Below are 10,632 nucleotides of genomic sequence, written 5' to 3' on the forward strand. Positions count from 1 at the left end.
GTCTTGGAAAACAGTGCTGAACTGAAAGCAGGGGGGGGGGGGGGAAGGACACCCTCAGAGCAGTAACTTGCACGAAACGACAAGAACGAGTTATTCCACAAAATACAAGAGTCTCCCTGGGGCTGGGTCTAAACTGCAGGACCAACTCAGCGGGGGAGGACCGGTTCGCGTCCGCCGGGGCTCCCCGCCTCCTGTGCGCAATCGCTGTGGAAGGCGCCGCAGAACTCTCCGGACGCTTCTGGGGTTCGCTGGAGAGGAGGGGCTGCCGACGGGGGGGGGGGCGGCCTCCTGCGCAGCCGCCTCCGTTGCCACGGCGACGCGGACCGCGGAACTGACCCGACCGGTCACCGCGAGCCCGCTGGGGGGGCGGACGAGCTTCCTGCCATCTCGGGTGTGGGCAGCTGACCCGCAAAGTTCTGGTCATGCGGGTCGAGCTGAGGCCCCGCCCCTGCCCCTTCCGCCCGGGTGACCGCGGGAGAGGACCGGGGCGTGTCTGGTGACGCGGGCCCCTCCAGCCGCGTTACAATGGCCGTGCCGCCTCTGACCTCACGGACTCAGTTAGGAATCACAGGATCTGCCCCACAGCCGGCTCAGAGTTGCTGGGAGGGTCGGGGTGGGGGGTGGGGGGACCCCGGCTGCGCAGTTTTGATGTTCCTGGAGCTCCCCACTCACAGGGGCTCAGAGACCTCAAGATTACCAAACTGGAGCGAAGGCGAAGAGATTCCAGGTGAGCCGTGGAGGCTCGGATTGGAATGGGGCAGGTTTGTGTCCCAGTTGGTCCTTATTTAAAGGGCCCAGGAGCTTTTTTTTAGGTCTGATTGGTTGATTTACAGGCAAGGTCTAGTGGACCCCGCCACGCGTCTGGCTCAGCGTCCTGGGTGTTGGCATGGTACGCGGTCCTCCACACACAGACCCCAGTCTTAATTGTGGGGGTGGGGTTGGCAACCAGGGGAAGAGAGGCCGGAACGCTTGAGGGACACAGGTGTCTGGAATTAGTCTGAGCTCGGACTCGGGAGCTGACACCTTAAGACCTTGTTGAATATGTTATTGGCACCAGAAGACAGGCATTACAATAGAGAGAGAGAGAGAGCCAGAGCGGGGCGAGCCGGCACACCCCTTTAATCCCAGCAGTCAGCGGGGCAGACACAGGCAGAAAGAGAGGACGAAGGATAGAAACTGGGTCCAGAGATGCACGCCTGTAATCCCAGCCCTCGGGGGCAGAGGCAGGCTAGTCTATAAAGCTAGTCCAGGACAGCCAGGGCTACACAGAGAAACCCTGTCTTGACAAAACCAAGTGAGAGAGAGAGAGAGAGGCTGGGTGCCTGTGAAGCCAGACAGAATGGCTAAGGGGAGGGGAGGGGCTGGGGCGGGAACAACAGTGAAGACCAGACTTTATCTTTAAAATAAATAGAAAAATGCCCTACTTCTCAGAAACGTTGACTGGGGCTGCATGCTGGCTCAAACCTCTAATCCAAACTCAGGAATGTTTGCAGGGGATCGCCTGAGCTACATAGTGAACCCATGTCTTAAAAAAGATTTGAGGGGTGTCCCCCCAGCAGCCATCCTCACAGTAAACTAAATTACTCCACCACAGGTTGCTAAGGTGTGTGTGTGTGTGTGTGTATGAATGAAGGTGTCAAATCTTAGGAGCTGCCATGTGGGTGCTGGGAATTGAACCCAGGTCCTCTAGGCAGAGCACCTTTAGTGCTCTTAACCGCTGAGCCATCTCTTCAGCCACCAGGAAGCACCCTTAACTGCCCTCTCTCAGGACTCCTAATATCTTTTGTAGTTCAGAGCGCAGTATTAGGAGACAGGTAGGCAGGTGTGGTCCCACAGTAAAATAGTCACTGTGGTGGGAACACTTCAGCTGATTTAGGCCCCAATGAGGAATGGGGAATGTGGGTCCACCTTCCTTCCACCCTTGGAGCAGCTGAGAACCATGTGCTCCGCTGTCACCGTGGAAGCCAGGACTAGGTGTGAGTTTGAACCTACCTCAGCAGCAGTAGCTGCAGTAGCCAAGACCTGCTGGCATCCGGTGTCCACAGGGGAGGTGGAGACTAGGAAGCCAACATTGCTCACTTTTGGAAGTACTGAAATGCTCATGCTCATGGAGGAGAAGTACGGACAATGGTGCTGAGTGAAATAAGGCCACCCATGAACGGCTAAATGCTGTGCCATTCCAGGTGTATGGGATGCTAAGAGTAGAGGAGTCTGCAGAGACAAAAGTCCAGAAAACACTCCCCTCGTGGTGGGCAAGCTCAGCAGTGGTTACTGGCAACCCTACTCCGGGTATTCCTGCTATCATGAGTCTGTTTCAGAATGAATACGGGCAAAGGCCCTTTGCTGACTTAGGGATTCTAATCACGTCTCCTGGGGCACGGTTCAGATAAGTAGGGAGTGAGTTTGACAGTGGCAGGTCGCCGGGGTAAGCCTCCTGCACCATGCTGAGGTTTGACCAGCCTGTCTTAACGTAGGGCGTCTGGTAGATAATTACCATTGCAGAGGCCATAGAGGATCCTTGAGAGCCTCGGGGGCCGCCCAAGGGTCTTAGGACCTGTGTTCTGAGACAACGGTCCAGTGAGAACACAGCCACCCTGGAGTGCCCAGCACAGCCTAGCATCCCCAAGGCCGGAGGTTACAGCCCCAGCACACACCGAGATAGAACCCAGAGCCAATCCCAAAGATAGTTCCAAAGAATGAAGACAGTGAGAGGTAGGCAGAGTAGGCATTTGGGGATGTTTATTTGACTTCTTTCAGAGATGAAAAGTCAAAATGTATAAATTATAGCACCAGGCAGACACCTTCGGGCCTGAAAGCTCCCGGCACCTTTCTCTAGTTGGCTCCTATTCCCACGAGACAGGAGAGAGCATGGAGTGGCGGGAGGCTTGAGAGCTCGGCAGTAGCTGTAGAGACAGCCGGTGCAGTGTCTCAGCCTGCACCCTCGGCCTTTGGAAGGCTGAGGGAGGACAGCTTGCAGGTGTGACGATCACCTGGGGAACAGGGTGAGTTCCAGCCCAGCCTCCTGGCCTGCAGAGTGAGACACTGCCTTAAAAACAAGGAAACAGCAACCCACAACAACCTCCCGAGAAGTGGGGAGGCAGCTCAATGGGTGGAGGCCCCGAGTTCAACCCTCAGAACCCACGGAACAGAATAGATGGCCATGGTGGCCTGCAGCTGTGGCCACAGGGCACGGATCACCGGCCAGCCAGAGTAACCTACCTGGCCAGGGCTTCCGGTCAATGACAAAGGCCCTGTTTCAGCAAGGTGGTTGTCAGGAGAATGATACCTAGGGCTGACCCCCTGAAGCCGTATGTTCACACACAGACACACGCCTTTCACCAGAACAACAGCAACAAAAACATTGACAAGTGCTCAGTGTAGAGCTTCCTTCTGCCCAAAAGAGGCTAGAGAGTCTGCGCTGTGTCTATCTTCATCTTTGTGGTTTTGAGAAGGCTGATTGACGGAGCTCAAGAGCTGCCTCAGCAGTTCAGAGGGAGCTACAGCCGGGATACAAAGTGAGTAAACTGTAATTTAAAAAATAAAAATAATGTTAAAAAGGAGCACATTCTGCTCCTGCAGAAGACCCGGGTTCAATTCCCAGCATCCATAGGCTTAAGACTGTAACCCCAGTCTCAGGGGATCTGACACCCTCTGCTGCTCTCCTTGGGGCACATACATATACGAAGACAAATGTTCATACACAAAATAATCTTTGATTATTAGAAAGAAAACTACCTAAGGGCTACCGAGGGCTCTGCCATTAAGAGCACATCTGTTCCTGTTGGAGACCTGGACTAGGCGCCCGGCACACCCCCACCCCGGGCACTTCACAAAGGTAATTAACTCCAACACCAAGGGCATCGCTGCCCCTGACCGTCACAGGTGCCTGCTCCACGTGCATAGGCCCACACAGCCATACATGCGTACACAAAACACTAAAAACAGATCTTCAAAGAGGAAACCTGACGTCCACAAACAGCTTAAGTTTTATTTTAAAACATCAGTACGCTAAATGTGAGTCTAACTCGCCTTTCTCCGCAGGTCCAGGAAAACGATGGCTACTAATAAAGGAATGGCCATCGGCATCGACCTGGGCACCACCTACTCGTGCGTGGGCGTGTTCCAGCACGGCAAGGTGGAGATCATCGCCAACGACCAGGGCAACCGCACGACCCCCAGCTACGTGGCCTTCACGGACACCGAGCGGCTCATCGGGGACGCCGCCAAGAACCAGGTGGCCATGAACCCGCAGAACACTGTTTTTGACGCCAAACGTCTGATCGGCAGGAAGTTTAATGACCCTGTGGTGCAGGCCGACATGAAGCTTTGGCCGTTTCAAGTGATCAACGAAGCCGGCAAGCCCAAGGTGCTGGTGTCCTACAAGGGCGAGAGCCGGGCCTTCTACCCCGAGGAGATCTCGTCCATGGTGCTGACCAAGATGAAGGAGACTGCAGAGGCCTTTCTGGGCCACAATGTCACCAACGCGGTGATCACGGTGCCCGCCTACTTCAACGACTCGCAGCGCCAGGCCACCAAGGACGCGGGCGTGATCGCGGGCCTGAACGTGCTGCGGATCATCAATGAGCCCACGGCGGCCGCCATCGCCTATGGCTTAGATAAAGCAGGTCACGGGGAGCGCCACGTGCTCATCTTCGACCTGGGGGGCGGCACGTTCGACGTGTCCATCCTGACGATCGACGAAGGCATCTTCGAGGTGAAGGCCACGGCGGGCGACACGCACCTGGGCGGGGAGGACTTCGACAACCGGCTGGTGAGCCACTTCGTGGAGGAGTTCAAGCGCAAGCACAAGAAGGACATCAGCCAGAACAAGCGCGCGGTGCGGCGGCTGCGCACGGCGTGCGAGCGCGCCAAGCGGACGCTGTCGTCCAGCACGCAGGCCAACCTGGAGATCGACTCCCTGTTCGAGGGCATCGACTTCTACACGTCCATCACGCGCGCGCGCTTCGAGGAGCTGTGCTCGGACCTGTTCCGCGGCACGCTGGAGCCCGTGGAGAAGGCGCTGCGGGACGCCAAGCTGGACAAGGCGCAGGTCCACGACCTGGTGCTGGTGGGCGGCTCCACCCGCATCCCCAAGGTGCAGAAGCTGCTGCAGGACTTCTTCAACGGGCGCGACCTGAACAAGAGCATCAACCCCGACGAGGCGGTGGCCTACGGGGCGGCGGTGCAGGCGGCCATCCTGATGGGGGACAAGTCGGAGAACGTGCAGGACCTGCTGCTGCTGGACGTGGCGCCGCTGTCGCTGGGGCTGGAGACGGCGGGCGGCGTGATGACCGCGCTCATCAAGCGCAACTCCACCATCCCCACCAAGCAGACCCAGATCTTCACCACCTACTCGGACAACCAGCCCGGCGTGCTGATCCAGGTGTACGAGGGCGAGCGGGCCATGACGCGCGACAACAACCTGCTGGGCCGCTTCGAGCTCAGCGGCATCCCGCCGGCGCCCCGGGGCGTGCCGCAGATCGAGGTGACCTTCGACATCGACGCCAACGGCATCCTCAACGTCACGGCCACCGACAAGAGCACGGGCAAGGCCAACAAGATCACCATCACCAACGACAAGGGCCGCCTGAGCAAGGAGGAGATCGAGCGCATGGTGCAGGAGGCCGAGCGCTACAAGGCCGAGGACGAGGGCCAGCGGGAGAAGATCGCCGCCAAGAACGCGCTCGAGTCCTACGCCTTCAACATGAAGAGTGCAGTGAGTGACGAGGGCCTCAAGGACAAGATCAGCGAGGCCGACAAGAAGAAGATAGTGGACAAGTGCCAGGAGGTCCTTTCCTGGCTGGAGGCCAACCAGCTGGCTGAGAAAGATGAGTTTGATCATAAGAGAAAAGAACTGGAAAGCATGTGTAACCCCATCATCACAAAACTCTATCAGGCAGGATGCACCGGGCCCGCCTGTGCCCCGGGCTACACGCCCAACAGGGCCGCCACAGGCCCGACCATTGAGGAAGTAGATTAGCGTTTTTTTCTGGAAGTACAGGGTGCTAGGGTGCCTCTAGGTGAATTTTATTCATCTTCAAACATCATTATGATTCTTGAACTGACTGGACTTAAACCTTAGTCACCGTCCTTTGGGATTCCAACGGGGAAGTCTTAGATTCCATCTTTTTGTGCCCCCACCTCTCACCTATAATCCTGAAATGGTCCTTCAGGAAAGCCAGGCCCCTCTTTGAGCCATTTGAAGAATCTGGCTTCTGTTATTTATTAGCCACACCCCACCGCTTCCTTCCTGTGGGGGATGGTTATTTGCCTTTCAGTAAATTTGTTCCCAAAGGAAACAATTTGTTGTGTTTTGATTTGTTTGGCCAGGCCCTTACTCTACTGTACGTGACTAGCTCACGCCACACTATGTAGGCCAACTTGGCCCTCAACCTGCAGCGATCCTCCCGTCTGCCACCTGATTTCTGAGACTGCAGCACACCATGCCCAGCTTTTGGTTTTGGGGGGGCAGGGCTTCTTGATGCCCAGGTTAGCCTCCAAAGTTCTGTGCCCAAGCGACCTGGTCTTCCCTTAACCAGCTTACTTCCTGGTCTCTAAGCTGTTGGCGCTTCTGGGACATTAAGAAAGCTCACAGAGGACCTGCATTTTCTGTTCATGAGTTCCTTGTGAATGTTTAACCTTCGAAAAGCACTTGGATTTGTGTAAGTTCAGCATTTCCAACAAAATTATTTCGCCTTTGTTTTCTTGTTTGGAGACAGGGTCTTACGTAGCCTAGCTCTTGCCTTGAACTTGTGTTCATGTTGCCTGGGATTACAGAACACTAGTTACACCTGCCAAGAAAACTATTTTCTAACTCTCGGCACCCTGGGCCGGTATGAAGAGTTGCTAGCCGTGGTGACTGCCTGTAACCAGTGACAGGCTGTTTCTGGTTCAGGCGTTAAGAATTCTGCTGAACGGGGTGAAGGAATGCTGCTTGAATGCTGGCGGATCCACACCTGAACGCAGTGGTGCGACCCAGCACGGGGTGGGGCAGAGAGAGAAGTGTCTTTGGATCAGTGGGGGCCAGAGAGACAGCTCAGTGGTTAAGGACACTTGTTACTCTTCCAGAGGACCAGGGCTTCATTCCCAGCATCTGTATGGTGACTAATGACGATAACCCCAACACTCCCCGTCTCTGGGAGCACTGCACACGTGGCACACAGGCAAACACGCAAGTAAAAACACGCTCACGTATAAAAATTTAAAGATATTTAATAAAATGTAAAGCAAAGAAGATCCTCTGGCTTGCATGTCCAGCTCCCCCCACCCCCCCCAGGAAACCCTGGCTACAGTCTATTCCGGCATCCCCGCACACTGCAGAGCATTCCACCCTGTAATCAGCAAGCCCAGACTCCCAGAATTTTCACCCATGTCCCATGGCTGCCTTGCACCTACAGCCAACCTCAAGAGGAGACAACAAACATTCCTCAGCAAAATAGCACATGTCCTCTGTATCAAGACAGGATTCCCACACGAGGCACAACACAGCAACTTGCCTTTCAGTTACTATGAAAAACAACCGCATCACCTTTTCTCTCCCGCTGCAGTGCTGTCTTTTCTCTGGGAATTGCCCACTGAGGCTCTGTGGTCTCTTCTGTCAGAGCTTCAGTCACAGCTGGAATGTTGCAAGCCTGTTCCCAGAACATTCAAGCAATATTTGGAGGCAAGCTATCGGAAACTATGTCAAGGATGCAGAGACGGCTCAGCAGTGAAGAGCAGCTGTTGCTCCTTTGGAGGACCCAGATTCCATTCCCAGAGCCCACAGTGGCTCACAGCTGTCTGGAACTTCAGGCCCAGGGCATTTGAAGCCCTCCTCTTACCAGGCACTCATGCAGCATGGACATAATGCAGGCAAATATACCCATGCACAAAAAAAGCTTAAAAAAAAGCTATTTTTACCACTGAGCTAAGTCTGTTTAGTCCTTTACAGACAAGTGCTATGCAAACTTTTTAAAAAATGCTAGTGCTGGGATGTCATTCATTGGTAGATTTTGCTTAGAATGCGTAAGTTCTGGGTTCAAGCCCTAGAAAAGCACGTACTGCAATTACCACAAAAGGTGCTGAGAGAAACTTATTTACTGGAAACCTTTGATAACCAGGATTTGTGTTCACGCTCCCCTCTCTCTGTCTCTTCTCTCTCACTCACTAACGACTGGGTGTTGAAGTGTACTTCAGTCTCTCTGACGCAGGGTCTAGCTATGATAGCGGCAGGGGGCCTCTAAACCGAAATCCTCCTGCCTCAGCTCTGTCCAGGATTGCAGGAGGGCACCAACCTCTCTGCCCAGCTCTTAGCAACATTTTATCCTTCACTCATCAAAGAATACAAACAAGTCATAATTTTCTCAGTCTTCCCAGTAATTCTCAACAGGAAACGCAGAGTACGTACACACCACACGGAGCGGAGGAGAGGCTACATAAATAACTCATCAGAGCATGGGCGAGCTCCTCACGCAGCCGCCGCGGCCCACGCATGCGCGTTGGGAAGCAGCCGCTCAGGAGGAAGTGGGACCAGGAAGGCCCGCCCCTTCCGGTTTGGCGTTCCTCGCCGCTCTGCCGCGCTGGGCTCAGCCGCGCGCTCTCGGCCGGGCTACTTGGGCGTCTCCCCCCCCCCCGCGCCTGCGTGATCCTGTCCTGCCCCACGCGCGGGCTCGCGCTCGGGCCCCCGCCCTGCCTCCGGCCCGCAGCCCCCGGCCCTTTCCTTCGCGGTCCGGGCCGCAGCGCGTGGCGCCAGCACCATGGTGGGTACCGTGACGTCAAAAGGCAGCGCCGCCGCGCGCCGCGGGCCGTTCGAACCGTGCGGGGCCGGTCTTGGGGCCCAGCACACCTCCACTTGAGACCGCCTGGAACCAATGGTGTTTTGGGGGAAGCTTGCAGCAAGCCCAAGAGAAAGCCCGCGGGCACCGCGGGAGAACGGAGAGCCAGCCTCGCGTTTCCGTGCTGGAGACCAGGATTTTTGGAGGGTGCGGGCGGGGTGGTCGGTTCAGAGGGTGGGCTCTGGGCCGTCGCTGTCTCTCCGGCCCAGTGAGCTGCAGAATCTGAGATCGTTGCTGTGGCAACTGCCGGAGTCGGTGGGGCCGCAAAGACTAGTCTTTCAAAGCAGTGATACCGGGTTCCTCCTCCGCGTTCCCTTTCATGTGACAGTTGCCCCCTCCCTCTTTCCCCATAGCTCTTCTACTCCTTTTTCAAGTCCCTTGTGGGCAAGGACGTGGTCGTGGAACTCAAGAACGACCTCAGGTAGGTAGTTATTTCAGCGAGTTAGTGGAAGGTGGGGGTGGCCTGGGTCCTGAACCTTTTTTTTTTTTTTTTTTTTTGCCAAGTGATTTGATACGTATGTATACATAATACTTATTTATATATTTAATTTACATGAAATATATTTATTTGTTACATATTGTAGATAACAATATATTAATATGTTTTTATTTATAATTTAATTATAATAGATATTACTTCTGTGTGTGTGTATATATGGTGTCTCGGAAAATAAAAAGCGATGGCTGTGTATTAGAGCTTTGTTAGGGGACGTTGACATCCTTTTCGACATAGTGAATTCCCAACCAGCCAGAGCTACTCAGTGAGACCCTTTCTTAAAACTAAAAGAATCTGGAAATATATGTGTTCAGGCAGGCTTGCACTGTGCTTTTAAAGTGTCCTAAATAATCTCTTCTTATACTCTTGGAAAAAATACACCACAATGATTATAATACCTGAAAAGTTTAAACAATTTAAATATCTAGCATTAATCCATCAAAATGTTAGAGGTTAGTTAGAATTTAGTAGGGAGTACTTCCATATTGAAACCTGTTAGCATAGGACTGAGGCATATTGGTAGGGTAGGAAGTTGGCTGTCACATAAATGACATAGTGTCCACTGTGTTAAAGAAAATGTAAAGAGAAGACAGAGCACAGTCCCTTCTGCTCGTGGGACTCTCCCTCCTTGTATTTGCTCCTTCCTTCCTTTCTTCTTTTTTTTTTTTTTCTTGGTTTTTTTTGAGCCAGGCTTCTTGTGTACCCAAGTGTCCTGAAACTTACTGAGATCCATCAACCTCTGGCTCCTGAGTGCTGGGATTTGCCCGGCTGTGCCATTTGCCATTAATCATTCAGGACTTGAATAAAGGCAGTATCACTGGAAAGATGTTCTGTGTTCTTTTATTTACATCAGTCCAGCTCTTAGAGTTTGTTTTAGTCTTAATAGATGCTTTGGAAATTACAGTTTTCACTGAAGTGTGTTTCTTTTGTGGGACTGGGCATGCTCAACAAGCAAGCCACCACCTGAACGCCATCGCCAGCCCTCACACTGTATCGTCTCATGTTTCTCTCTTTTTAAAACATTTTATTTGTTGACTCTTGAAAGCGTTGGGCACACATTGGTACTTGAGAACCTTGATTCTGCAACACCTAGAACATGGTGCTGACATGAGGGGGGTGTGGCCAGTGAGAGGCCGGGCAGCTAAGACCTTTTGTGTAGTCCAAGTGTCAGAGTAGTGGGGAGCCATAGAATGTAGAGAGTGGAGGAGGGTAATTTTAGTTACCTTTATGGATTTGTAGGTGTTGACATGCTTTTTTTTTTTTAATCTATTTAGGTTCTTAGGTCTCTACCTCCCTTCACCCCTTATCCTTTCCGACACCCCA

General features: G+C 53.5%; 1 protein-coding gene across 1 annotated transcript; it reads left to right on the top strand.

The window, feature by feature from the left end:
• The first annotated feature begins 4,041 nt into the window (after positions 1-4,041).
• On the top strand, positions 4,042-6,281 carry LOC129679319 (heat shock 70 kDa protein 1-like). Its single transcript, XM_055610344.1, has one exon. It carries the CDS (start codon positions 4,055-4,057, stop codon positions 5,978-5,980), a length of 1,926 nt encoding a protein of 641 aa, XP_055466319.1. The 5' UTR covers positions 4,042-4,054; the 3' UTR covers positions 5,981-6,281.
• The last annotated feature ends 4,351 nt before the right edge of the window (positions 6,282-10,632 follow it).

Source organism: Psammomys obesus, unplaced genomic scaffold (assembly GCF_907164565.1).
Source record: "Psammomys obesus unplaced genomic scaffold, mPsaObe1.curated_primary_1811, whole genome shotgun sequence".
Lineage (NCBI taxonomy): Eukaryota > Metazoa > Chordata > Mammalia > Rodentia > Muridae > Psammomys > Psammomys obesus.

Excerpts from the sequence above, each read along its gene's own strand:
- LOC129679319 (XM_055610344.1), top strand. The coding sequence starts at position 4,055 with ATGGCTACTAATAAAGGAATGGCCATCGGCATCGACCTGGGCACCACC.